Genomic DNA, 27,820 nt, shown 5'->3' on the forward strand with positions numbered 1-27,820 from the left:
ATGCGTCTGCGCACCAGATGTCCTCCCACCGCATGTCCGCGCCCCAGGCGTCTGCCCACCACGTGTCCGCGCACCACGCGTCCGCCCACCACGTTTCCGCGCACTACGTGTTCGCTCACCAAGCGTCTGCGCACCAGACGTCCGCCCACCACGCGTCTGCGCACCAGATGTCCGCCCACCACGTTTCCGCGCACTACGTGTCCGCTCACCACGTGTCCGCGCACCACGTCTCCGGGCACCAGGCGTCCACGCACCACGTTTCCGCGCACTACGTGTCCCCCCCACCACGCGTCTGCGCACCAGGCGTCCGCCCACCACGTGTTCGCCCACCACCTGTCCGCGCACCACGCCTCAGCGCTGCTTTGCTTCTACGTGGGAGGCGGCTTGCCCTCGCCGAGTCGGCATTTACGTATGTTTGGTTTCCCTCTTCCCCGGGCTGCTGTAATTTTAAACCCCGGGAGCCCAAAGCCTGTGTTTATACAGAAATGCGTTTCTCGAGGCCACCGTGCGTACCCGTCAGTTGCCTCTTGAAGTATTTGTGTCGTTTGCAGGGGAGTCCCCGTTTTAATTTTGTGTGTGTGTGTGTGTGTGTGTGTGTGTGTGTGTGTGTGTGTGTGATTCAACGCATAATGACATGTATTAAAATTTTTAAATACACACAGGAAAACAATGCTACATCTTTTCAGAAGCCCCCCTCATACTCAAAGACATACCAGACACATTAGAATGGAAGGGAGGGAACAAGAATGGAGACAAGGGACGAGAGGAGAGAGTCCTCGTTCTGATTAGTGATTACAAGTTGCTGTGAAGTCATTGGGAAAGAGTAGCTCCATTCTGGGATCTTGAGAACAACAGTATAAACGGACAGTCAAATGGATTAATAATGTAAGTTGATCAGGAAGGAGCTCCCTGAAGAAATGGCATTTCACTTGAGACTTGAAGAATAATGGTTACTGATCTCAGGTGGTACATTTTCTTTCATTTCTTTTTTTTTTTTTTTTTTGGAGTAAAATTGTTTTACAATGTTGTGATAGTTTCTGCTATACAATGAAGTGAATCAGCTATATGTATATCCCCTCCCTCTTGGACCTCCCTCCCACCCCCCCATCCCACCCATCTAGGTGGTCACAGAGCACAGAGCTGTGCTCTACAGCAGGTTCCCACTAGCTATCTGTTTTACACATGGTAGTGTATGTCAAACCTAATCTCCCAATCCGTCCCACCCTCCCCTTCTCCCCCATGTCCACATGTCCGTTCTCTACATCTACATCTCTATTCCTGACCTACAAATAGGTTCATCTGTACCATTTTTCTAGATTCCACATATATGCGTTAATATACGATACTTGTTTTTCTCTTTCTGACTTAATTCACTCTGTATGACAGACTCTGGGTCCATCCACATCTCTACAGATGACCCAATTTCATTCCTTTTTATGGCTGAGTAATATTCCATTGTATATATGTGCCACATCTTCTTTATCCATTCATCTGTCATTGGACATTTAGGTTGTTTCCATGTCCCGGCTATTATAAATAGTGCTGCAATGAACACTGGGGTACATGTGTCCTTTTAAATTATGGTTTTCTCAGAGTACATGCCCAATAGTGGGATTGCTGGGTCTTATGGTAGTTCTATTTTTAGTTTTTTAAGGAACCTCCATACTGTTCTCCATAGTGGCTGCACCAATTTACATTCCCACCAACAGTGCAAGAGGGTTCCCTTTTCTCCACACCCTCTCCAGCATTTATTGTTTGTAGACTTTTTGATGATGCCCATTCTGACCGGTGTGAGGTGATACCTCATTGTAGTTTTGATTTGCATTTCTCTAATAATTAGTGATGTTGAGAGTCTTTTCATGTGCCTCTTGGCCATCTGTATGTCTTATCTGGTGAAATGTCTGTTTAGGTCTTCCACCCATTTTTTAATTGGGTGGTTTGGTTTTTTGATATTGAGCTCCATGAGCTGTTTGTATATTTTGGAGATTAATCCTTTGTCCGTTGCTTCAGGCCAGGACAGCTGAATATTAACAGACTCCCGGGGAGGGCCATATGAGCTTTGAGAGCCTGCGGTTTGGCAGTCTCTTGGGAGCCAGCCCCGAACTGCTCTCTCTGGTCCTCGGAGCCCCCTCCAGCTTCTCTGAACTTCAGGCCACGGCTCCGAGCAGAGCCCCTGTTGTCCTGTGTGGTCCCGCTAAGAAGTCCTCCTGGCAGGTCTGGGAGCGGTCGGGGCTGGGGAGATGAGCGCTGCTGCCAGCGGCTACCCCACGGCCCCCCGTGTTTGGGTAACCTGCACTCTCACATCACTGAGGCCTCGCTGTGAGCAAAGTTCAGCCCTGCGGGGCCTGTGCTGTCCGCCCACGTGGGCCACTCCCTGGGTTCTGCCTGCGTCCACTTCCAGCAGCCGGCTGAGCGGGCCTTGGAGACCACGAACTTTGATGTGAGTAAGGGAAAGCTGACCCGTATCACGTGGCCTCAGAGGATCCCTCTTTGAGAAAACCTGGCGTGGGAAATGTCTTCATCAAGAACCTGGACAAATCTATACGTATCAAGGCACTTCGTGATTCTTTTTCTGCTTTTGGAAACATTCTGTCCTGCAAGGTAGGGGGTGATGAGACCGGCCCTAAGGGTTATTCCTTTGACCCAAGAGGCTGCCGACAAAGCCATCGAGAAGATGAAGGGCATGACCCTCAGTGACCACAAAGTGTCTGTGGGCAGATTCAAGTCTCGAAAAGAGCGGGAAGCCAAGCTTGGAGCCAAAGCCAAGGAATTCACCAACGTTTACATCAAAAACTTTGGGGAAGAGGTGGATGATGAGAGACTGAAAGAGCTATTCAGCCAGTTTGGTAAGACCCTAAGCGTCAAGGTAAGTGAGAGATCCCAGTGGGAAATCCAAAGGCTTCGGCTTTGTGAGTCACAAAAAACACCAGGATGCCAATAAGGCCTTGGAAGAGACAAATGGAAAAGCAATCAGTGGGAAAGTCGTTTTCCTCGGCTGTGCACAGAAGAAAGTGGATCGGCAGGCCCCGTTAAAGCGGAAGTTTGAACAGCTGCAACAGGAGAGAATTAGTCGCTATCAGGGGTGAATCTCTACATTAAGAACTTGGATGACACCAGTGATGATGAGAAGTTCAGGAAGAGTTTTCTCCTTTTGGATCAATCGCCAGTGCTAAGGGGACACGGGAGGATGGGAGAAGCAAGGGTTTGGCTTTGTCTGCTCCACGTGCCCCCAAGAGGCAAGCGGAGCAGTCACTGAGCGGATGCATCGTGGGCTGCAAGCCGCTGTGTGTTGCCCTGGCCCAGAGGAGGGAACAGAGAAAGGCTCACCTGACCAACCAGTGTAAGCAGCGGGTGGCCGGGATGAGGGTGCCCCCCACCAATGCCATCTTAAATGAGTGCCAACCTGCCGCTGGGGGCTACTTTGTGCCAGCAGTTCCACAGGCTCAGGGAAGCCCTCCGTGTCACACACCTAACCATCTAGCACAGATGAGACCTCATCCACGCTGGCAGCAAGGCGTCCAAGGAATGCCAAGCGCTATAGGCCAGTCTGGGCCTCGTCCAGCTCTTCGCCATCTGGCTCCATCTGGGTCTGAGTGCCCCTACTGCTTGGCTATGGACTTTGGTGGCTAGCGCTGCCTAGCAAGGTCTGGCTGACAGCTGCCCATCTGGAGGCGTTCCCCCGGCTCTGCAGCTGCCCATCTGGAGGCGTTCCCCCGGCTCTGCAGAACGTACCACCTCGTGCTGCTGCACCTTACAAGTCCACCTCAAGCGTATCCCTCACCCTGCCATACAGCCTCTGCAGGCACCCCAGCCTGCAGTCCACACGCAGGGGCAGGAGCCGCTGAGCGCGTCCACGCGGGCCACCGCAGCACCTGCGCCCCTCCACCCCGCCAGGAACGGAGGCAGATGCTGCGCGGGTGGACGTTTGTTCCCGCTTATCCAGACCGTGCACTCAGAAACCCCCTTATGAGGGAGGGAGTGGGCAGGTCACTCAGTGGTGCACTAGGACCGTCGGTGGTGCTGGAGAACATCTGTTTCCTTGATCTGAGTGGTGGTTACGCAGTGTTTGCTGTATGTTCAGTCACGAAGCTACGTCTATGATTTGTTTATTTTTCTTTATGTGTATTAAATTTCATCTTTTATCAATAGTTTATGTTAAAAGTTTAAAAATAAGAACCACGGCAGAGCACAGAGAATTTTTAGGATAGGGTAACGATTCTGTATGATACTACAGTGGTGGATAGATGTTATACATTTGTCAAAACTCACAGAATATACACAACCACAGGTGAAACTTAGTGTAAACCATAGATTTGGAGGGATACTGTGTGTCAATGTAGGTTCATCGTTTGTAACAAACGTACCACTCTGGTGCAGGGTGTCGATGATGGAGGTGGTTGTACACGTGTGGGAACAGGAGGGAGCTGTCTGCTCTTTCTACTCAATTTTCCTGTGAACCTAAAACTGCTCTAAAAAATGGACTTTATAGATTCACAGGCATAGAGAACAGACTTGTGATTGCCAAGGGTGGAGTGGGGGAGAGATGGATTGGGAGTTTGGGGTTAGCAGATGCAAACTATTACATATAGAATGGATAAACAACAAGGTCCTACTGTATAGCACAGGGAACTATATTCAATATCCTGTAATAAACCATAATGGGAAAGAAAAACAAAATTTTAAAATGGAGTTTAAGTCATTTCACTCAGGAAGGGTCTGACTAGTGAATGAGGCAACTGAAAAGGAAGCGTGCTCCTTAAACAGGGTAATTCATTTAGGGTTACATAGGATGTGCAGTGGATGTTTTTTCTCAAAGGTAAAGATGATAATAAGGAGGGCATGAGAATTCTAGCAAATTAAGATAAAGGAAGAAAGCACTAACAGAGCAACACTGAATCCATTTGTGTTTCCCTGGCAGCTTAGCCCAACAAGACCTTGGACAGAAGGTGGGAACACTTGGCTCACTTAGGAGAAACTCCTGCCCAACGGTCGGGACGGTAGTTTAATCAGGACATCTGTGGGTGGAAAGGAAAGAGTCTGTTCTGAACACATACTGACCCCCAGACACATATTAGATCTGCTTTTCCAGAACTGTGTGTAGGAGGGACTAAGAAATATTTAGAAAATGTTAGGTTCATAGTTCCCATATTCCCTAATGCACAATTGAACAATCTAAAATATATGGAGGACAGAGTTCCAAACCGAGTGTTAAGACAGCTGAACATTTGATGCCAGCACAGCCCACAGCTTGCTTCTTTCCTTTGTGCAAGCCCATTCACCAATCTGAGCCTTGTTTCTTCCACCTCTAAAAGAATAAGGTGTCAGTACTAGCCTATGCTATGTCTATGGCAGCAGATGGTCAGGATATGGCCTGGGCTCCGTGGGCGGGAATCATATGCCCAGTGCAGGGTCTCCTGGGAGCCTTTCCTGGGGACTGCAAGGGAATGCCCAGCCCTGATCTAGCACCGACCTCCATATTTCTACTCCACTAGCCCACCATCTCTCTCCCACTCCCATTCCAACCTACAGCCGTGCTCTCAACCATACGCATTGTTGGAACCCAGAATAAAACTTTCCCAGCAACATTTTGCATTCACTAAGAAGTCTCTTGGAGAGGGTCTGCAGAAGAGAAAGAAACACAGCTATAGTGGTGGTGGGATTTAATACAGAATAAGTACGAAGAGTAGCAGAAAGAGGAGGAGGAGGAGAGGAGAAGAAGGAAATCTACACCAGAATGAGCATGATGCATTTTTCAAGCTCTATCTCATTTCATCATCAAAAAAACCTCTTACAATGCACTTTTGGAGAAAAGGAAGCTTATCTGGGAAAAAAAAAAAAACCAGAAACACTAATTTGAAAAGATACATGCACACCAGAGTTCATATTCATAGTAGCACTATTTACAGTAGCCAAGAAGCAACCTAAGTGTCCATCAACAGATGAATGGATAAAGATGTGGTGTATATATACATACAATGGAATACTACTCAGCCATAAAAAAGGAAATTTTGCCATTTGCAGCAACATGGACACGGAGGGTATTATGCTAAGTGAAATAAGTCAGACAGAGAAGGCAAATACTGTATGACATCATTTATATGTGGAATCTAAAAAAAAGTACAACAAACTAGTGAATCTAACAAAAAAAGAAGCAAATTCACAGATTTTCAGAACAAACTAGTGGTTACCAATGGGAAGAAGGAAGAGGGGAGGGGCAGTATAGGGGTAGGGAATTAAGAGATACAAACTATCAGGTATAAAATAAGCTACAAGGATATTGTACAACACAGGGAATCTAGCCAATATTTTATAATAACTATAAATGGAGTATAACCTTTAAAATTTGTGAATCACTATATTGTACACCTGTAACTTCCATAATATTGTACAGCAACCATACTTCAATTTAAAAATAGTAAAAAAAAAAAAAAAAAAGAAAGAAAGAAAGAGGAAGCTGACGCTCAGAGATGCTAAATAATTTATCCAACAGCCTGTTACTGCAAAACGGCATGTAATCAATAAAACTATGCTCTGTTGCCACTTTACAGACTCAGAATCCTACAGTCGTGGGTCAGGCGGGTACAAGCCTGCCTCAGGGGCAAGAATAAACCCTAAGTTCGTGTCTTCTCAACTCTCGGTCCCCCACCTCCCTCCAAGGAGGCAGACCTAATGACCCTTCCCCAGATCCACGTCCCTGTAGCTCCGGGGAAGCGTTGTTCTACTCCACTCCTGACAGAGGGCAGCCAACCCTGAACGTAGCACTGAACTGGCTCTTCCTGTAGCACTGAACTCCCCTTCCTTCAGGGGCCAGGAGAGGGTTCTAACCCACCCACTCCAAAAAGAGAATCTTTCTCAGAACCCTCAAGGTTGCCAAATTTCCAGCCAACATTTTATATCAGCCGTTTGGAAAATGAAGCCCCTCAGCGACGTTTTCTGGGGGAAAGATTCCCTGCAGCATGGGCCTCCAACAGGAGAATAAATCTGCATCCGAAGAGAAGGCTTTCCCTGCTCCACCATGTCTGAACACCTACCTAACTCTTGGTCAGGCCAAGACACCTTGAGATCCTTTGCTTCTTGGAACACTGTAAATTCTTGCCGACTTCTTTTCTGGCCTGAAATGAAGCCTGTATTTTATCACATCACCTCTCTGGGCTCCTGTGTTCTCAGTTGGACCGGAAAAACAAGCAGACATTTTCCTGCCATTTTTCCGTCAGTGTACCCTTGAAGTTACAGGGAAAGTGCCCAGGCCTGGCACGAGGATGCCTAGTCTCTGCTCCTGTTCTGCCTTGACTGAGTCGCTTCTGCTCCCATGATTTGTAGAAGAGGAAGTAGCACAGAATGGCCTAGGGACTGTTTTTCCTCTAACCCTGAAGAAGCCTGTCTCCCCTGGGTGTCCTTCCAGATAGAATGAGGCCAGCGTCCAGCCCCACCCAGCCTTGCCCGGCGCTATAAAGGAGCCTCCCAGACAGGCTCCCCCAGGAAGTTGCAGCTCTGTGCCCTCCTAAACGATGAGGCTCTGTCTCTCTGGGTTACTCTTCCTCTTGGTGATCTCATCGTCTTCAGGTAAGATGATGGGTACAGGTCTGATCATGCACATGAGGATCTTCCAAGGACTGAGGCACTTGAAAAGCCCTATTGGTGTAAGCCCAGCAGGGAGACACCAATATCAGATAAATCAGAAGACTAGGGCCAAGAGGTGGGTTAGTGGTGTTCGGCCCCCGCCCTGCTCATCTGTCGCTACATCCTGAAAATCTGCCAAAGCTTAAGAGAGGGGAGCCCATTTCACCACATGCAGAGATCACTTTCCAGCTATCCAAATTCCTGTTTCCCTCAACTTCCTCCGATTAGCGCTGGACTCAGCGGCCCTCGCCGAAATGTAACAGCAGGTGAGAGGGTAGAGTCCTTCACCAGGAAAGAGAGGACAGCCCTAAGATCTCCCCCAGCCTCTTGAAGACTGATTTTTTCTTTCTTGTGTGTGTGTTCTTTTCCCCTTCAGGGAATGGCTTGTTTGGAAATGATGGAGTGGAAGTTCGTACTTGCACTGCGCTTGGGGGCAGATGTTTCTTCGGCTGTAGAGTAGGTTGGAAATGGGTTGCCTACTGTCACAGTGTATTGTCTTGTTGCCTAAAACTGAAGAGACATACTCCCCCTCAGGTCTATGAAACATGAGCCTACCTCATGGGTCCGCATTAAAAGGATACACAAATGGCTAAAAGGACAAGACCTCCAATCTGTGCGTAAGGATGGCTAACGAGCTATGGGTAGCAAATGGGCACCAGATTCTAACCAATTTACTGGCGAAATTCCAGATGTGTTTTTCTAAAGGGGCATTGTGGCAAAAGGCATTCCTATTCTACTTTCTGCACTCCAATCTCCAATCAATAATTCCTATATCCCATTCAGGATCAATTGATCAATACGTGACTACAGGCCCAAGGATATGACATCCACTGAGCCTAATAACGATAACTTACCACATGCCAGTCCCACTTTTAAGTGGTTTACATGTATTCAATCACTTAATCCTCACCCAAAACTCTTATTATTTCTCCCATTTTGCAGATGAAGGAACTTTTCCAGGGTCACACAACTAGTAAGAGTTAGTTAGCACTGGATTTGAACCCAGACAGTCTTGATCCAGTGTCTACACTATTAAGGTGTACCACCTTTCAATTACTAAGTAGAGGAATCTAACAGGATGTATTTTTTTTTTACTGAAGTATAGTTGATTTAGAATGTTGTGTTAGTTTCAGGTGTACGGCAGTGTGATTCAGTTATGTGTGTATGTGTGTGTATATATATATACATATATATATATATACACACACATATACATACAAATTTTTCAGATTCTTTTTCCATTATAGATTACAAAATATTGAATATAGTTCCCTGTGCTATACAGTAGGTCCTTGCTGTTTATCTATTTTATATATAGTAGTGTGTATCTGTTAATCCCAGACTCCTAATTTATCCCCCCGAGGCTTCCCATCTTCTCTTTCACTACCCAGTTCCCAATTTTGTATCTCAGGGGCTCCAAAAACCACACTGGGAGAAATTGTCCTTGGTGGGGTGGGCAAGTGGGGTGCGAGGCTGGAAAGGTGGGGAGCAGTTTTGCATCAAGGGGCGCCTCTGTGGCATCCTTCTCGTGTTCTCTCTCTGGCCAGCAGTCGAATCCAGGAGTCAGAACTCCGCGCAACAGAACCGGGTCATAGCGTCCCCCTGAGGTGTTTATTACATCCACCACCACTGGGATTGTGTCAGACTCTGAAAAAGGAAGCATTCTGTGAGCAAGACGATGTGCTCCCTACCCTTGGGTGCTCAGAGTTCCAGCCGAAGAGCAGAAGCCCCAGACCAACCTTTGGCAGGAATCACATGTCTTCTGTCTGCACAAGGACGGCCAGTCATGCTGGGCACACGCCCAGAGACCCCAGCAGACAGGATTGCGTGCGGCGTGGCGGGGTGTCACGGGGCCGGGCCATTCCGGGGCTGTGTTCCCCACCCTCTTCCCCCTCCGGAGTGACAGCAGAGCAGCAGTGAGCGCCACCTGCCAGGTCCAGGTGGGCTATCCTGCCCACAAGGTCCAGAGACGGCCTCTGCTTCTTAGCTCTTCTCCACAAGCCACCAGCAGAGAGGTTCTGACTCCATAACACATGAAGCACCTTGGAATCAGCCTGTTGGGACAATAGTGCCTCCTGCGTATGCTGGTGGTTTGGTTTGGATACGAAACTGTGCAACTCAGATTGGGACTTGAACCCACACGCCAGAACTCAAACCCAGACAAAATCCAAATTGGGTCATGAATCCACGGTCTTTTAGTTGAGATCACACACCTGGTCTCAGGACTTAGTGAAGCTCAGGTTCTTGATGTCTCATTGCAGAAAGAATTCAGTGAGAGACAAAGTGATAGGTAAGAAGTGGATTGATTTAGAGAGAAACACATTCCACAGACAGAGTGTGGGCCATCTCAGAAGGTGAGAGGCCCCAAAATATGGCAGAGTTAGTTTTTATGAGCTGAGTAATTTCATAGGCTAATGAGTGGGAGGATTATTCCAACTATTTCGAGGGAAAAGGCAGGGATTTCCAGGAACTGGGTCATCACCCACTTTTTGGCCTTTTATGGCTAGTCTAGGAACTGTCATGACACCGGTAGCGGTGGCGTTTAGCATATGCTGATGTATTTTTTTTTTTTAATTTTATTTATTTTTGGCTGCATTGGGTCTTCGTTGCTGTGCACAGGCTTCCTCTAGTTGTGGCGAGCAGGGGCTACTCTTTATTGCAGTGCGCGGGCTTCTCATCATGGTGGCTTCTCTTGTTGCAGAGCACAGGCTCTAGGCACACGGGCTTCAGTAATTGTGGCACGTGGGCTCAGTAGTTGTGGTTCGTGGGCTCTAGAGCGCAGGCTCAGTAGTTGTGGCTCACAGGCTTAGTTGCTCTGCGGCATGTGGGATCTTCCCGGACCAGGGCTCGAACCCGTGTCCCCTGCATTGGCAGGTGGATTCTTAACCACTGCACCACCGGGGAAGGCCCTATGCTGATGTATTACAGTGAGCTTAGAATGAGGCTCAAGGTCCGCTGGGAGTCGAATCTTCCACCATCTTGGATCTAGTTAGTTCTAACCAGTTTTTGTCATGTCCTATGGCTATGTCATTCTTTTAAAGGTTGTGCCCTGCCCTCTTCCCTCCTGTTTCAGGCACATGAGCAGTTCTGTTCTCAAACTGCAGCTCATCTTACAGAGCCGAGGCGTGGTTCTGAGGAGAACAGCAATGCACCATCCCGGAGCTGGCAGGGGTGGCAGTTCCTTAAGCTCCCCCCGCAGCCCCCAGATACTCAAAAGCTGCATTACAGCATATTTCACAAGCAGCACCAGGTCCGGCGTGTGAATTTGCAAAAGGCCAGTTGAAGTGACAATGACGACTTTCAGACCTCAGGTCGCCTCTGGGTCTGAAACCTCTGAACTCAGACTGGACGCAGTACCAGCGGGAAACACAGAAAGTGATTGCTTACGAGCTCCACGTGTTCACACGAGTCCCAGGCCCTGATTTGTAAGGTTGTGTGCAAAGAAGTCTCGAAGTTCAGTTCTCGAACCTGGAGCAGGTTACTCAACGAATAGCCGGTCAAGCGAGTGACCGGATATTCTAAAATCCTTCACAGCCTAAGGAGCAGGTGTAGAAATGGACACGCAGAGCAGTTGAGAAATGTTCACGAGACCACACAGCAGCAGACCGCAAAGCTGGAGCCCCAGGCACGGGTGCACCCTCTCCCTTCCGGCGTCCTGCTCCGTGAGATAAAGCCCCCAGGCTCTCTGAGAGTCCTGCTGGCCCAGAAGAGGGGAGGACTAACCCTAAAATTTCCAGAGACGGTGAGAAAAGGTTAGAACAGCACAAACCAGGACTTCAGGGGAAACCAACCCCTCGAATAGGACCGTAAGCCAGGAAGGCTTAGGCTCATACACTTCCTTGGAGACGACTCTACGGTTTGAACCGCTTCCAAGAAATTCCCTTCCCAATACCCAGGGCAGGCGACTTCCAGCTTCTGGCTGGCTGGCTCTCCCCACAGACTGGTCCCACACTTCAGCTCAGGCCGGGAGCTAAACGAGGATGGAATGGAGCACAGGAGAAGAAAGTGGCCTTTCCACTGGCCACGCGTGTCACTCCCAGAAGGACAAAGACCTTGACCGGAGGTGTCTTCGCTGCATCTGGTGGGCTGCGCTCCCGGAGCTGGAGGCCTGGTCTGCTCCGCCCAGAGCCCTGACAGGTGCAACCAGTAGCTTGATGGCCTTCAGTGAGCCTGGAGGAAGGCAAGCAAGAGGAAGAAACAGGGCTTCCTGCGCGGGGAGAGGCGTGCATTTGATCTGACAGAACGTCCCTGGAGAAGGTCCTGACACTCCTCACACTCTCCACCTGTAGTCACGAGGCCTGTCACCCGCGGTTGGTCTCCTGACACCAAGCAGGTCTCCTAGGAGGGGTTACGACCTCCACACACACCGCAAATACGTCAACTGGCTTTCTGACGTTACCAGCAGTTGTCTTGGGGGGTTGGTTACAGCAACCTAATTGCTTCTGGAGAAGCTGGCCAAGTCGACTTCCTGAACTTCTATTTGCTCGGTTAATTTCACCCCAAATTCTGAGGACCCGGAAGAGATGAGCCTGAGAGGATCTGCACAGCCTTGCGGCTTCCTGCACCGCTGCTCACTTCTGGACTGGCCCCGGGGGTCTCAAGGTCCTCTCAGGTCTGTAACGCCCTGCTGCAGGGTCAGCGCCTTCAGTTATTCTGGAAAGCAGCAAGGGCTTAGTTTTCGCCCAAAGTTAGTTTTTTCTGCTTTCGATGTCCTTCACAGGAAGACGGAAAATAACTGAATCCGTCAAACCTGAATTGAGGGAGAAGGTGATGTTTCCCCTTCACACCTGTAAGTGAAGGTCTGCTGGGGTGGGTGCCTGACCTAAAACCTTCTTGCTCCAGGCATGAAGATTCTCCCCTCTGTCTCTCTGTCTCTCCCTGTCTTTTTCTCCTTCTACCCTTGGCCCACTCTCTCCTAGGTAAAGCAGAATCTTGGGAGGAAACAAAGAAGGTAATTATTAATAAATCCTGGGTTCTGCTGGCCTGGGGTCACCTAAGGCCAGGTCTGGCCCGAGCTCTTCTGGAAGATCATGGTCACGCCCTGACTTTCTGCTCCTGCCGTTGGTAAACTACCACACGAGGACTGCTTCTCCCCACCTTCGATCAGGGACTACAGGACACCTGGGGTGGGACCCGAGAACAGTCTGATGACAGAATGGATGAGAGGCAGTGAGACAAGTTCAAGCATAAGGACTCATGATGTTCCTGGGGCCACCGGCCGCCTGGCTTGGATCAGGGGCCCTGATGCCATCAGGACTCATTAATGGGAGCAGGGTCGTGTACTCATGCAGAATGGGCCTCAGTATCAGACAACCTGGATTTCAATCTAGGTCCTTCCAGAACCACGTCTTAGCTTGGTGACCTTGACCAAGTCATTTAACTTCTGTTAGCCTCCATTTTCTCTTCCCTGGGAAAGGAGTAGTAAGGGAAAAGAATAAGAAGGAGGAGGAGGGGGAGGGGGAGGAGGAAGGGGAGGGGGAGGGGGAAGGGGAGGGGGAAGGGGAAGGGGAGGAGGAGGGGTGGGGGAGAAGAGATTGGAATAATAAGAGAAGTTACTCCATAGGATGGTTGGGGACTTGAGTAAGCTAAAAAGTTCTTAACACGGAGCCTGGCACACAGTAACACCGGATAATTATTAACCCCTAGGTAAGCACTCAATAGGGACTAATTTTTTTTTTTCGGATTAGTTATTGTTGCTGCTGCCGTTAGTGTTGGAGCTGGCCCATTGCCCCCTGATTTCTGTCAAGTTCTCTTCTCACGGCAATGGGGCAACAGATCAGGGTAGCAGCCCCAAGAAGCCTCTACAACTCACTAACAGAATGATTTATTCCTAGAGGTACACACTGCTGGAGAGGACAGCCTTGTGGTCCAGCTGCTGGGGAGATACTCCCACAGCCAGCACGTCTCCCCCAGCCATGGCCACACCCCACCCTCACCACCTGCCTACTAGGAAACCACACGATTTGCACACAAAGTCCTGGCCGGGGAGCCCGGAAGCTGGGATTTTCCCTGCTCAAACACTAACCATCTCTATGACCCTGGACACATCACTTCAACTCTTTGCACTAGGAAGGGTGGGCTGGATGTACCATGGTTCTTCCTATGGAGGAGGGTGCCAGTCTAGAACGCAGCCTGGAGACAGTAGCAGACGCTACTGTTCATGACTAGCTTGGTGGCATCACAGACACACAGAGTGTCCCTTGGGCAGCGTCCTACCAAGGGCAGAGAGGCAGTGGACACATCCCCTCAGCAGGCATTAGGGGGAGGGTGCACTGTCTGAAGAGGATTTAAAACGATCATAGGGACTTCCCTGGTGGTCCAGTGGTTAAGACTTCGCCTTCCAATGCAGGGGATGCAGGTTCGATGCCTGGTCAGGGAGCTAAGATCCCACATGCCTTGCGGCCAAAAATCCAAAACATAAAACAGAAACAATAGTGTAACAAATCAATAAAGACTTTAAAAATGGTCCACATCAAAAAACATAAAAATAAATAAATAAAAACAATTATAAAGCCAACTAACAGCCAGTCTACTCTTTATTATCACCACATGCCAGCAATTCTAAACAATGCCAATGATAAAACACTTCTGGGGACAGGGAGGGGGTACCACTCCTATTGCCCTAGATCCACAGCTCCCATCTCCTAGCCTGTATATTTCCTAAAATGCTCCCTGTCAGCACCCACCCCCCTTTGTCCAGAATAATGTTCTGTTTCTCTGTGCCCCAGCTGCTGACGTCCCCCCGCCACTGCAACCCCTGAGATCACCCAGATTTGAGACCCTCAACCTTGAAAGCCCCAAGTTGCCCTCACCTTTGCTGTGCTCCCTCCCGGCTCTGTACCTGGCATGGAATCCTGACCAGCAAAAGAGAACATAAGCTTGAATGTAAGTTGTATCACTCTGCCACCTTGGGCAACTCAGGTAGCCTCTCTGAAACCTCAATTTCCTCAGCTGTAAAATGGGGATAATACATAGTACACACACTTGTGAGTATTGACCAAGATACTGCACATGCAAGCATTTGAAAGATTTACATAAGTTTGAGTTGCTTTTGTCTTGTTTTGTTTATCCATCACCATTTTTATTATTTTGCTCAGCTCACTTCCTCTGAGCCACAGGACGTGGGTCAGAGCCCTGTGAACCTCTGCTCTGCTCTAAAGCTCGGTGTCCCAGGCACAGTTTTTCAGGCCTGCTCTGGCCAGCATAGAGACACCAGCAGCCTCCCCTCCCTGATTCTAGATTCCAAAATCCCACGAATGCAGCCTGAAACCAAATTCCCTTTGCAAGAATCGGTGACCACCAGTTTGAATGCTCCATCTACAGGACGCACTTTTTCTTTTTCTCTGATGCTGTAATTAATCTTCATCCTCCCAAAACGGATACTTGTGTCACTGATTTTTTTTTTTTTTTTAATTTGGCTGCGTTGGGTCTTCGTTGCTGTGCGCAGGCTTTCTCTAGTTGCGGCGAGTGGGGGCTACTCCTCATTGTGGTGCATGGGCTTCTCATTGCGGTGGCTTCTCTTGTTGCGGAGCACAGGTTCTAGGCGCATGGGCTTCAGTAGTTGTGGCACGTGGGCTCAGTAGTTGTGGCTTGCGGGCTCTAGAGCACAGGCTCAGTAGATGTGGCTCACAGGCTCTGAAGCGCAGGCTCAGTAGTTGCGGCACACGGGCCTAGTTGCTCCGCAGCATGTGGGATCTTCCCGGACCAGGGTTCAGACCCATGTCCCCTGCATTGGCAGGTGGATTCTTAACCACTGAGCCACCAGGGAAGCCCTGATTTTTTTTTTTAATCTAAGGGCACAAACGTACATTTATTCCAGTTTGCCTTTGTTTTGTTAGATTTGGCCTCTCAACGCCAGTCTGTTGAGATCTTTCCGGATCCAGATTCTGCCACCCTGGCAGAAGGCAAGAAGCTCTTGGGGGGGAGGAGAGGGGGGGCGGGTCAAGCCTGAAACCTCCCCCAGGAAGACAGGGGGCCACAGGCCAGGCCCAGGGAACATCTGCGCCCCAGACTCCACTCCTGGGATCCTTGCCTTCTGTTTTGAGAGTATGTTCAGGGCAGTAATGAACAAATTATGAGGCGGAGGATGTTGATATTTGAAACCTTCCATCTTTCTCTTTGCTGTCACCTTCCTTCTCCTTTGCTAGACCACTTATTGCCTCACTTTCAGCAAAACTCATCCCAGAGTGTCCAAGGCAATTGACTCCATAAAGGGAATCTCAACTTGAGGAGTCAACACACTTTTTCTGGAAGGATCAGAGAATATACGTATTAAGCTTTACGTCCGGGCTTCCCTGGTGGCACAGTGGTTAAGAATCCGCCTGCCAATGCAGGGGACATGGGTTTGAGCCCTGGTCCGGGAAGATCCCACATGCCGCGGAGCAACTAAGCCCGTGCGTCACAACTACTGAGCCTGCACTCTATAGAGCCCACAAGCCACAACTACCAAAGCCCGCGCACCTAGAGCCCATGCTCCGCAATAAGAGAAGCCACTGCAGTGAGAAGCCCGCACGCCACAACAAAGACCCAATGCAGCCAAAAATAAAAAATAAAAAATAAATAAATGTATAAGCTTTAGGTCCATGTGATCCCTGGCACAACTACTCAGCTCTGCCTTTGCAGTGTGAAAGCAGCATGTTTCAATATAACTTTATTTATAAAAACAAGCAGTGGGTGGGATTCCACCCACAGGGCTTGGTTGGCCAAGCTCTGCTCCAGGGGATGTTTCAGCCCCTTGGCCGGCTGTGGAAGCCACGGGAAGTGCCGAGGGCCAGAGAGCCTGGGCCAGGGCGTCTGCCCTCAAGGGGCTTATAATCTACATGTATTCATGACAGATGAATAAGTACACGAATGGAAACATTTCATGGTATCTATCAGTATCACCGCTGCTTTTTCATTCGCTCCTCGAATATCTGTTGTTCACCTGCTACGCGCCAGGCACTGCGCTAGCCTGTGGGGGACGTGGAGGTGGAGCCCCCGCACTGCCCTTGGAGCCCCTCCTCCCACTACCGGCTGAGTGAGCAAGGCTTCTGGACTTCTACCCCAGGGCTATGTCAGGGATCACATGGTCGAGAGGGTAGAGGACAGCAGCAAGAAGAAGCAGGGTCCCCAAGTCGCCCCATATACCTTCCTTCTTCATCCGTCAGTGTGACTTTGCACCAGTCACTGAACTCCAAACCTCAGCTTCTCCTCCTAGTGAAGAAAAAAAAATTATTAGGGTGCAATGGAGTCAGAACTATTCAGCAAAGAAAAAGTTCAAGTGCCACGACTGGAATACTAAAGCATGGACAAATGCTTCATGTGTACTGAAAATGTCAATTTGGGATTAAAAACATTTAAATGTCAAAAAAATAATAATATTTATCTCAAGGGATTTTATTAAGCTTAAATGAGACATTTGCAAGGCACAGGGCCTAACACATATTAGATGTTTAATAAATGATAGTTACATTGATTCAAAAAACCTTCCTTATAAACACTATTCCTGACCATTCTATGCTATTCTGAGTCATGTTTACTCCTTCCAGGGCAAGAAAGAAGCATCGCAAAATACAAAAACTCATTCGTGTCTTCATTCGTTTTTTGTATTCATTTATTCATCTAACAAAAATAAAATTCTTGGCTACTATGTGAATAGGCACACACACACACACAAAAAGGGTTGTGATCGCCATCTTCTTTGACTTTATAGCATACTAGAAGTGATAAACCAAAAGTAAATAAATAAAAAAGCAAGTAAGTCAATAATCACAAAAATGATTACATCATATCTTTCTAAATGTTTATTGGGTTATCATTTTAAAATGTTGCCTTCATCATTAGATTCTGTAGGAAAATCATAGTAAAACTGTCTTTATAAAAATCTATTCCCCCAAACATTTTAATGGAGCTTATATGACTTCATCAATTCTCACGAAATTGAAGTGAAAATTACTACTGCCTTGTACTAATAAAATATATTTTGGTGAAATTACTCAGTTAACAAAAAAAATCACAAAAATGGTAATTGCTTTGAAGAAAGGGTGTAGGGACACATTAATATATATGTATGTGTACATACATGTGTGTATGTACATATATACATAAGTGTGCATACGTAGTACACAACCTATATAACCACACCCCGATCAAGATATAGGATATTTCCACCACCCCCAGAAGATTCTCTCTTGCCCCTTCTCAGTCAATAACCCCTTCCTTTACCATCAATTAGTTTTGCCTATGGTTGAACTTCATGTAAATGGACTTATACTGTGTGCAGTCTTATGTGCCTGACTTTCATTCAACACAATGTTTATAAAATTCATCCATTACGCTACATGTAACAGTAGCCCATGCTTTTTTATTACTGTGCAGGTACCACAGTGTATTTATATACCAATTTCTTCGTGAATACTGACAGTTTCCAAATAGGCTGTGCCAGTTTAACTCCCATCAGCAATGTGAGAGAGTTCAGGTTGCCCTGCATCTTCACAAACACTTAGCATTGTCAGTCTTCACATTCTCACCATTCTGGTGGATGTGTCTACTGTGTCTTTGTTATTTTAATTTGCACTTCTTTAATAAGCATAATGCTGAGCATCTTTCACATGCTTATTGGCCACCTGGAGAGCCTCAGTTATGAAGCGCCTATTCATACCTTTGGCCAATCTTTTATCGGGCTGTTTGTCATTTTTTTATTGATCTGTAGGACTTCTAAAATATTTGAGTTGACAAATATGTCGACAGTAATGAAATGATCTTTATCTGCTTTAAAATCGAGCTCGACAGCCCTGGTACCATAGCTAAGCCATGAGCGCATCACTAAGTTAATGACGGAGCCCAGACAAGAGCTTGGGTCTCCTAACTTCCACTGTGTCGCCTATTCCTCGGAGTATTGTAATGTTCACGCACGCAAACCTGATACCGGGAAGATGAGATGGGATGTGGGGGGGAAATGAGCGCCACAAAATGCTATTAAATTGTTCCTTTTTAAAACAATGAACAGCTGAGTTGTCACCCTGGACCAGGTCCCGGAGGGTGTACCTTACTTGCTTATCACCTCTCGTTATGATTAAATAAATAATTGTGACCTGTCCTACAGACCAAGTCTAAATATCGATAGATCACGGGGCTGAAGGAAATCAATCCGTACCAAGGCAAAAACAACTTCATTTATGGAACAGTTCCTCCTGCTCTCTGTCCCAGACGCGTGGCCAGCCAGCTCTTCCCTTTCTGCCCAGCTTGTTCGGGGGAGGCGGGGGGGGGGGGGGGGGGGCGGCGGGGGAAGCTGCACAGAGCACCCCTTATGGAGCAGTACTCTTTCCTGCCACCAGGTGGCAGACTCTGTCTGTTTTGCTCCCTCTGCAGCCTTACGACTCAAAAGAGTCCACCGGGAGCACCCGCTGACCACCGCCGGACGTCTTCTCCAACGTCCAGCTTAACAACCAGCTCCTTCGTGTCCTTTGAGGTCCTCATGGTCAGCGCGATACTGGGCATAGAGTCAGCATTCGGTCAAAAGCACAATCAATGAATAGAAGCAGAGCCCCCTCTGTGCTGTGATTTCTCCGCAATACTGTCCACTGTCCACTGTCCAGAGGGCTCTGTTTACGGGACATGACAGTTTACAGAAACGAGGGCACAGACAGGTTAAAGCTGCGGTCCCAGCCACACAGCAAGTGAGAGTCAGACCCCACATGAAAATTTAAGCCAGGGACCACAGCCACTAGTGTCCTAACGGTGGGTTGGGGGCGGCAGCAGAGCGGGGTGAGGCTCTTGCCCTGCGGGGTCTGACGCAAGCACAGGCCGGTGAGGCAAACCCCTCTTGTCTGAAAGACGCACCGACGCCTGGGTCTGGAAAGGCCCTTAGAAATCATCACCACAGGTGAGAAAACAGAGGCCCAGAAGGGGAAGGGACGCCACTAGTGAGGCCAGAACCCAGGAAAGACGCCAGGTCTTCTGAGAGGCAGTCCCGTGCTCCCTGCTCCACACCACGTGCATTTAGGGAAGGAGCTGGTCAAAATGATGGGCCACCATTTACATTTTTTAACCGTGCCTGTTTGGGAAAATTGATACGTGCCAACTTGTGTAGGACAAGAAAGAAATTGGACCGAAATTAAATGCAATCCGATGGTCCAAAAGGGACTCGAGTCGCTGAAAAGCCCCTAAGGGCTTTTGCTCTGCGCAGGTGAGAGTGACCGTGGGCGGGAAGACCCCGCCCACCCCTCTCCGGGTGAGCAGGTAGAACCTGTTCTCACCACCAGGGGGCGCGGCCTACCTGCTTTTCCCGCTCGGGCGGGCGGCGGAGGTGTCAGCGCTTCTCTCATCCTCATGGGGGGCGGTCTTTGCAGAGCCCAGACGACCACTCTCGCCACTTTTCCACCTGTAGGAGGCAACTTTCAACAACTTTTGAAAGAGTGGGACAGAAAACTGGAAGAGTGTGAACTTGGATATAACCTCACATCACACAGTAAGAACCAGAGAAATGAAATTGTACGTTGTTTGGTTTTGGGGTTTTGGGGGGGTTTTTTGGGGGGGAGGGGAAGGGGGATTGGAAGGGGAGAGTGTTTGTTCCAGTTTTGTAACGAAAGTCAATTTCTGACTGTTTAAGACATGGAAATCGTTAGCAAATATAAATTGTTAAGATGTATCAATTGGCGGTGAAGTTTTTTTAATTGTACGGTAAAATGTATATGAAAGGAAAGAAACTAATTTGGGGGAAAAAGAGGAAGGCAGAGCAAATGTAATGGAGAGTCAGTGACGAGAACAGCACTGAAGTGTTATAGACTCAGATGCAGCCTCCCTGCGTTCAGGCCCAAGTGTCACCTACTAGCTGAGTGATATTAGGAAAAGCATTGAACCTCAGTTACTCATACGTAAATGGAAAATAATAATCACTCAAGAGGCCATACATAAGTTCATGTGGTTGGCACCGTGTCATGGTATGAGTCAATAGATGTGGTATCTATTTGTTGATAATAAGAATCAATGGCACAGGTCAGGTCTGTACCCAGATTCTGTTTCACAAGAGGTGAGAAGAGGCATTTTCCAAGGTACATAAGTGTTTTCTTATATAATAGTTCTAATTTTAATATGACCTTTGAAGTTCTCTGAATATGTATTTTTCATATCCATTTTTATACTTCAGTATACTTCTTCCTTTTATTTCACCGTATAATGTTCAACTAGTTTATAACAATGAGAATGGATTTTTGAATCCATAGGAAACATTCCAAAAGAATGATGCTCTGACTTTTGAAGGTGTGTTTCAAAATAATGATGGAGCTCTAATTTGAGAATAGTCACTGTCAGCTGGCTGGGTATCACTTAAAGAGCACGTCAGCTGCAACTAGTCAAGAGCAGCTGAAAAAGGTAAAGACAGCTTCAGGGCCACACCTTAGAGCACCGCCCTGCCCCCGAGCCTCACCTAAGGCCTTGCCCTTCCACTGCTTACCAGCCACACCTTAGCAGGATGCCTGGCACTTGGGCACCGGTGGCACCACCTCCTCCAGCGGCCCCAGGGGCACCTGGTGTGTAACTGTCAGGTGGGCTCTGCAGCGGGCTCAGGCGGGTATCAGGGATGGGCCCCCTCTCCTGCTGTGCTCTACATACTAACAGAGCAGCCAGCTCTGGATGTGGGCGGTCCACAGGGAGCTCAGAACCAGCTCCTGGGGCCCCACCCTGCCCGGTGTCCTGATGAGGCTGTGCTGTCCCAGGCCCAGCCCAGGGCTAAGGGCGTCAGCTTGACAGCTTAGCCTGTACCGGCTGCTCTAACAAGATACCGCAGGCTGGGTGGCTTACAAACAACAGAAATTCACTGCTCACAGTTCTAGAGGCTGGAAGTTCAAGATCAAGGCACCAGCAGATTGGGTGTCTGGTGAGAGCCCAGTTCCTAACTCACAGCCTTCTTGCTGTGTCCTCACATGGTAGAGGGGCTAAGGAGCTCTCTGCGGTCCCTTGTAAGGGCACTAGCCCCCCTCCTGGGGGCTCCACCCTCATGACTAAGCACCTCCCAAAGGCCACTCCTTCTAACACCATCACCTTTGGGGGTTGGGATTTCAACGTGTGAATCTGGGGGGGACACAGAATTCAGACCACATCAGAGGGTGTGAGGCTCTGGGTTCCAGGCTTTCAGCTTCCCTCTGTTTCTGACCCCCTTCCCTGAGTACATGCGCATCATATCCCATGCCTGAGGAAGAGCACAACGTCTCTGTCTGCACAAGCATCCCAAGATGGGCCATCAGTCCAGTCCAAGAGACCCAGCCAGCGCTGGACTCAGTTTCCCTCGTGCTCCACTAATCAAGAATAATGGCTGACACGGTGAGTCTTCCTCTGTGGCTCTTTGCTTCCGCTTCCAAGGCTCCGCCTGCTCTTGTCCACCTCCCGTCCAGAGCTTGTCTCCAGCCTCTCTGTCCCCTAAGAGACACATCCTTCACCGTGCCTGGGCCCTGGACCCTGGGGCACAGATGGTCCTTCTCCTGGTCTTGATTTCTTGATACTTGGTTGGTTTGGTCTTACGCCCATGGGTGCCCTTGCCCTGAGTGGGCTCACACTTCTGTCATCCTTGTTACCTTGCCCTGCAACATTCTCTGTTGCTTCATTTGGGCGCGAGGAGGTAACTTCCAGCACCATCTCTCCAGGGCGCCCCTCCCCCTCTCAGAGAGCTGGATTGGTCCACCCCTTCCCCGCGACCTCGGCACTTTGGAATGTCCTTTATGTTCTTTCCTTCTTCTGTAGAGTGGCACATGGTCAAAGGAGTGCTTACATCAGATCACGATTGAATCATTCCCGGTATCAGCCAGACAAACTTTGCAGAGACCTACAGATGCCCCGATCCCTGACATTTCCACCAAACTCTCATTTTCTCTTCCAGATTTGCTGACAATACACAGGCCTTCCCACCCGGCCCCCTGCCCTCCTAGGGCCCCCATTCCCACCCACCATCGCCTCCCCGCAGCGGGCACTGCCTAGATAAGACTCAGGCTTTCCAACCCGTGGCGCCAGCCTGGGGAAGGCAGACAGAGCGGGGGCCCTGTGGCCCCTCCGCCTGCTCCCCCAGCCCTTCCCTTCCCTGGCACCAAAACAGATGACTTCATGGCAGAACCCAGCTCCTATCAGCTCGGCCTCCCTGGGACCGGAGAGGGGAGGGAGCCTGGAGGCAAAGGACAGCCCGAGCTCTGGTTACTTTGGCACAGGCTGGGCCTCTGCGGACTGTCAGCCGCAGCCTTCAAATCCGCGTGGCCCCGGCCTTTTTCTGGGAGTTCCTGCTGCCCCGGCCATCAGGGCACGTGGCCACCTCTCCCAGCTCAGCTTCCACCCCCCTCCAAGCTGCACTTGGGAACAAGGCCAGCTGCAAACAGAGCCACCACTTAGCCAGGCACGGAAGGGCAGAGGGAGTCTCCCCTTGTCCCCTGAAATAAAAGTCCATGCTTGCTCCCAGGTCCCCACGACCCAGGCCATTTATTTCCATCCCTGTTGGCCGTCTCGGTCCAGCCCAGCGTGGCATTCATCCAGCTCAGGAATTAAAGTCTCCGGCACGGTTCAGGCTCAGCACCCACCGTCCTCCTCCGGTGTCGCGTGAGGCTATGGAGAGAGCTGTGGGGAGCTGGAGCCCAGGGAAACGGCCGTGTCCTGCCGGCCGTGTCACTGCTTTGCTGGCTTCACAGCTGGGGTCAGTTTCCAGTCTGGTCCAGCACTGCAAGGGCTGGTTTCTACCCCGGCCAGGTGGGGCTCGCCTTGTCACCCCCGGAGGACGGGCCTGGAGCTGGGCTTCCCACGGCCATGTGCTCTGAAGTAGAGGCAGTTCCCTGCAACCCCAGTTGCCACATCTGTAAAATGGGAGTGTAACTGTTACTCCTCAGAGCGTGTTGCAAGGACCAAATAGACTAATACATTAGTACTTCATGCCCGACGGGCAGCAAACACTCAGGAAACATGTTCTTTTCGTCCCGTCTCTGTGAGATGGCGGTCCGCCCCCGCTGGGCTCCCTCAGCCCCCAGCAGTCTGCCTGCACCACCTTCAGGTGTACAAATGAGGGTTCCATGACTCCCCCCAGGGGTCCCTGGGCCCCCCTCTTGCTGGATCACAGGCCTCCAACCTCTCCCCCCAGACCAGGACACACAGTGATTCCTGGTGCCCGGGCACTTCAGCCAGCTCCTGACTTCAGGAATCGCTAGATGGAGAAGGGGACATTTGTCACACATGAGGGGAGAACTGCACCGTGCCTTCCCCTACCCGACACGGGTGAGGTGCCAGTGATGGAGAATGTGCCATCCGTACACATCCCCGGGCCTCTCTCTCCCTTTTGCTCACTTCCTATGCCCTTCCGGAAGCACCAGGCCAGTTGACTCTCACGAACGTTTGTGCAGACTCTGAGTGTCCCTTCTTGGCCAGGAGTCATCTCCCAGGTAAACCCTGCACCTCCCTCCTAGAGGTTGGATGTAGGGCAGATGGTCAGGGAGCAGAAGGGGCCTAGAACAGTATTTCTCATCCCACGTGCCACCCAGATCTCACACTGTTGCCCATCTCCCTCTTAATACCTCCGATAGCTTGCTGCATTTTTGTGAGACTTTTATCTTTCCATACCTGAACTGAATGTACCTCAGCTCTCCGACAACAGCTCCACCTATTGGAAACGTGGTTTTTCTGTCTCTATCTTGTGCTCAAGAACATTGAGAAAGGAGAGAGCCAGTGACTTGCCCAAGGTCATACAGCTGGTTCCAGAATAGGATCTGGACCTTCTGGTTCTGGTTCTAGAGAGCAGGCCTGTATCTGTCCGGCTGCCCCCAGGGAAGAGGCTCGCTCCCTCCTTTAGGGATGGCGGGGCCAGGACACCTAAGGCTTGGCCTCCAGACTCCCCTCCCAGGCTTGCAAACCCTTCCCCTAATCCGGGTGATAACTGTGAATTGCTAATGCTTACTGAGGGTCTTCCACGTGCTGGGCACTTAAATTCCACCAGACAGTAAGACCCTCCAGGACCACAGTCTCATGAGATCCCATTTTTTAGTTGTAATATCAAGTACAGCAAGTCCCCTACATATGAACCTTCAAGTTGCGAGCTTTCAAAGGTGCGAACGTGCACTCGCATGTCATCACATAAGTTAGCTCACGTGTCTGATGTACATTGTCACGTGGCGTGCATCCTCTACAAGTGGTTGTGCTTTTGTGTACTGTACATGACTGTATAGAGTACAGTAGTACAGTATCTTTATTTCAAACCCAGGCTGTCTGGAAGCAAGCGTAAAAGCAGCAGTGATGTAGCTGGTACTGCTGTACTTTTCAAGGTACTGTATTGTAAGCTAAACAATTAAAACTTTTTTTTTTTTTTAATTTATTTTTGGCTGTGTTAGGTCTTCGTTTCTGTGCGAGGGCTTTCTCTAGTTGTGGCGAGCGGGAGCCACTCTTCATCGCGGTGCGCGGGCCTCTCACTATCGCGGCCTCTCTTGTTGCGGAGCACAGGCTCCAGACGCGCAGGCTCAGTAGTTGTGGCTCACGGGCCTAGTTGCTCCGCGGCATGTGGGATCTTCCCAGACCAGGGCTTGAACCCGTGTCCCCTGCATTAGCAGGCAGATTCTCAACCATTGCGCCACCAGGGAAGCCCCCCAAAACATTTTTAAACATTAAAAATGTTTATTTTTTGTGTTTGTTTTTTTATGTATTTTTTTGTGTGAAAAGTATTATAAACCTATTACGGTACAGTACTATATAACCGATTGTGTTAGTTAGGTACCTAGGCTAACTTTGTGGGACTTACAAACAAATTGGACTTACGAACGCACTCTTGGAAGGGAACTCGTTCGTATGTAGGGGACTGACCGTATGGGCAAGAGTGCTGGTCAACAGGAGCTGTCACCCCTTGCTGGGAGCAGTGAAAATTGAAACAACCATTTTTGGGGGGAGATCGGGCTCCACGGCTCAAAACACGTTAAAACCATGACCCCCAAATACTCCAGTTCTTCTCCCTGACCCTCCCTTCTGCTTCCAAACCTCTTCTTGACCCAGCTCCAAATCCCAGCTCCACATTAAAGCTTTACTCTTGCTTCTGGCCCACTTTGGCATTTGGCTTTCCCACTGTTTGATATTTAACCCTAGATTCTTTTATAGAATTCCTCCTTGGACCCCAGCGTTTGACTCTTCCCAGTCCAGACAGGCTGTGCTTGGACTTGCGCAAGTTGTGGCCCTCACATCCAAGCTCAGAGCCCCGTCACACGGCTGTCACTGTGGCCAGGACACCGATGGTCGGTAAATCAGCAAGTAAAAAAGTCTGAGGGTTTGGGGTCTCAATCTAACTGGAGAACAAAACGCTCAGACTATTTCTAAGGAAAAAACCAGCAGTTTCATCAACTAGTGCTGGGAATATTAGGCTTATACACACACACCCAGCCCATAAACCCCTCAAGCCCACCCTTAATGTTTAATTTCCCCTTCTTAACCAAGTTATACCTGGAGGCTCACGTTGGGGGCTGAGCAGGGCATAAATGTGACTTGCTCTGTCTCCCGTCTCCCTAAGGATGCACACAGGGGCCTGGGCCCCAGGAGAACACAAGGGATGCCCCCGCCTCCTCCACCGAGAGGGCACTGGCCAAGCTCCCGTGGATGTGACCCGTGGCTGGGCCCACATTCCCCAAGTCCAGAGACCTGGGTTCTTCCCTTCCCAGCTGTGCCGCCTGGGGCGAGTCATTTAGCCTTTGCAGGCTTCAGCTTCTCGTCTGTAGCGGATGTGAGGAGCCCTGCCCCTCCTTCCCAAGTGGGGGGACCACAGACATCATCAGGACGGGCCCCCTTCACGCTCAGCACAGCCTGACAACATCTCCAGGCTTCCAAGCAGAGTCTCTCGGGCTCCAGCCTCTCCTTCCGAGCCCTGGAGGTGGGGACGTGGAGCAGTGTGTTTATTCCTCTGGCCTCAGGTTGGTTCGTCACTGCTGGTCTCCCATGTGCCCGTCTCCAGGCTTTTACTTCACAAATAGCAGTAAGGACTCAAAACGGGCCTCGTGAGCAGCTAGGTCGGTGGCATCGAGACCGTAAACGTCGGACACAGCAGCAAGGAACACGGGGCAGGGAGACATGGTCTAGGATTATAAAGTAATTATAATGCCAGAGGGATCCGAGACACGTCTCCAGACCATGAGGTACTTGAGGGCAGAAGTGAGCACTTAACTGTGTTTCGTTTCCTTTAGGACGAGCAGAGTCCCTGGCACTGGCTAACCTATCGCAGAAGCCGCAGCGTGAAGGCTGACACGGCTGGGAAAGGAGGGAACATCGGCAGCAGGGCCTTCCCACCCAGAGTGCCTGGTAGGTAGAGCGGAGGAAGGTTTACACGCCTGTTGGACGCACCCCTCAAGCTTGGCCACTTTGCATCCTCGCTTCCAGGCCACGGTGATGATGTGGGCCCCTGGGGTTACTCTCATTACTCTGATTGGCTGCCACCCTTCCCAGGCGATGCTGGGCACCGGGCATCCCCAGCCACGCCGCAATCGTGGCTGTGACCCCTGCTCCTAGGTCCTCATGGCTGCCCACCCATCCGATCTGCTCAGGGCTGCTGGCCCAACCCAGCGCGGGCACAGCCGTGACGACGGTGACTTCTCAGGGCGGGCGGGCTGAGGGCTGCAGAGACGCTGTCAGCTGGGGTATTATTGTCCAGATGTGGGAGGCCACTTATCTGGGACGCCCACACGGGGAAATGAGATAGTTTGCAGCACTTTTCCCACCAATAGTCTTATCTTGACTGGAAAGAAGATGGCATTTGTGTGTGAAGACGTGTGTGTGTGATTTTACAAATTCCCGTGGATGCCTGTTTGAGTGATTTTCACTCCATGACTTCTGACCATATGGATCATGTTTGTGTGATTTTATGACGTGAATACAAACTATGAGTCTCTGAAGTGTGTCTGTGTTTGGTGTGTCGGAAGAGAAGTCGATGGCACAAAGGGATGGAGAAGTGGGAGTGTAGTATGAAACAACGTCAGGGAAAACATTTAAAAGAGGAAAACAACTGGTTTTGGTGAAAGGATGAAGAAATAGGTATTGTTATCATTCTTTAAAATTGATATATAGTTGACGTGCAGTGTTATGTTGGCTTTTGGTGTACTACAGAATGATTTGACATTTGCATATATTATGAAATGATCACCACAATGAGTCTGGTAATCCTCTGTCATACAAAGTTATTACTATGTATGTGTGTGTGTGTGTATATATATATATATATATAAAATTTATTTAT

At 49.6% G+C, this 27,820-nt stretch overlaps 1 protein-coding gene, 1 long non-coding RNA gene and 1 pseudogene across 3 annotated transcripts; all 3 read left to right on the forward strand.

The window, feature by feature from the left end:
- The first annotated feature begins 230 nt into the window (after positions 1-230).
- LOC309634072 lies at positions 231-27,788 on the forward strand. The gene is made up of 3 exons (XR_014247834.1): positions 231-409; positions 14,349-14,505; positions 18,970-27,788. It is a non-coding gene; the product is annotated as an uncharacterized lncRNA (long non-coding RNA).
- LOC309633758 (polyadenylate-binding protein 4 pseudogene) lies at positions 2,053-3,771 on the forward strand (annotated as a pseudogene). Its single transcript, XR_014249550.1, has 3 exons — positions 2,053-2,214; positions 2,330-3,671; positions 3,706-3,771. The product of XR_014249550.1 is annotated as a polyadenylate-binding protein 4 pseudogene (transcript).
- DEFB136 (defensin beta 136) lies at positions 3,909-9,350 on the forward strand. The gene is made up of 2 exons (XM_082403370.1): positions 3,909-7,563; positions 7,997-9,350. The coding sequence occupies exons 1-2, from the start codon at positions 7,509-7,511 to the stop codon at positions 8,167-8,169; spliced, it is 228 nt and encodes a 75-aa protein (XP_082259496.1). The 5' UTR covers positions 3,909-7,508; the 3' UTR covers positions 8,170-9,350.
- Positions 27,789-27,820: the final 32 nt, after the last annotated feature.

Source organism: Balaenoptera borealis (assembly GCF_965194805.1).
Source record: "Balaenoptera borealis genome assembly, chromosome: 8".
Classification (NCBI taxonomy): Eukaryota; Metazoa; Chordata; class Mammalia; order Artiodactyla; family Balaenopteridae; genus Balaenoptera; species Balaenoptera borealis.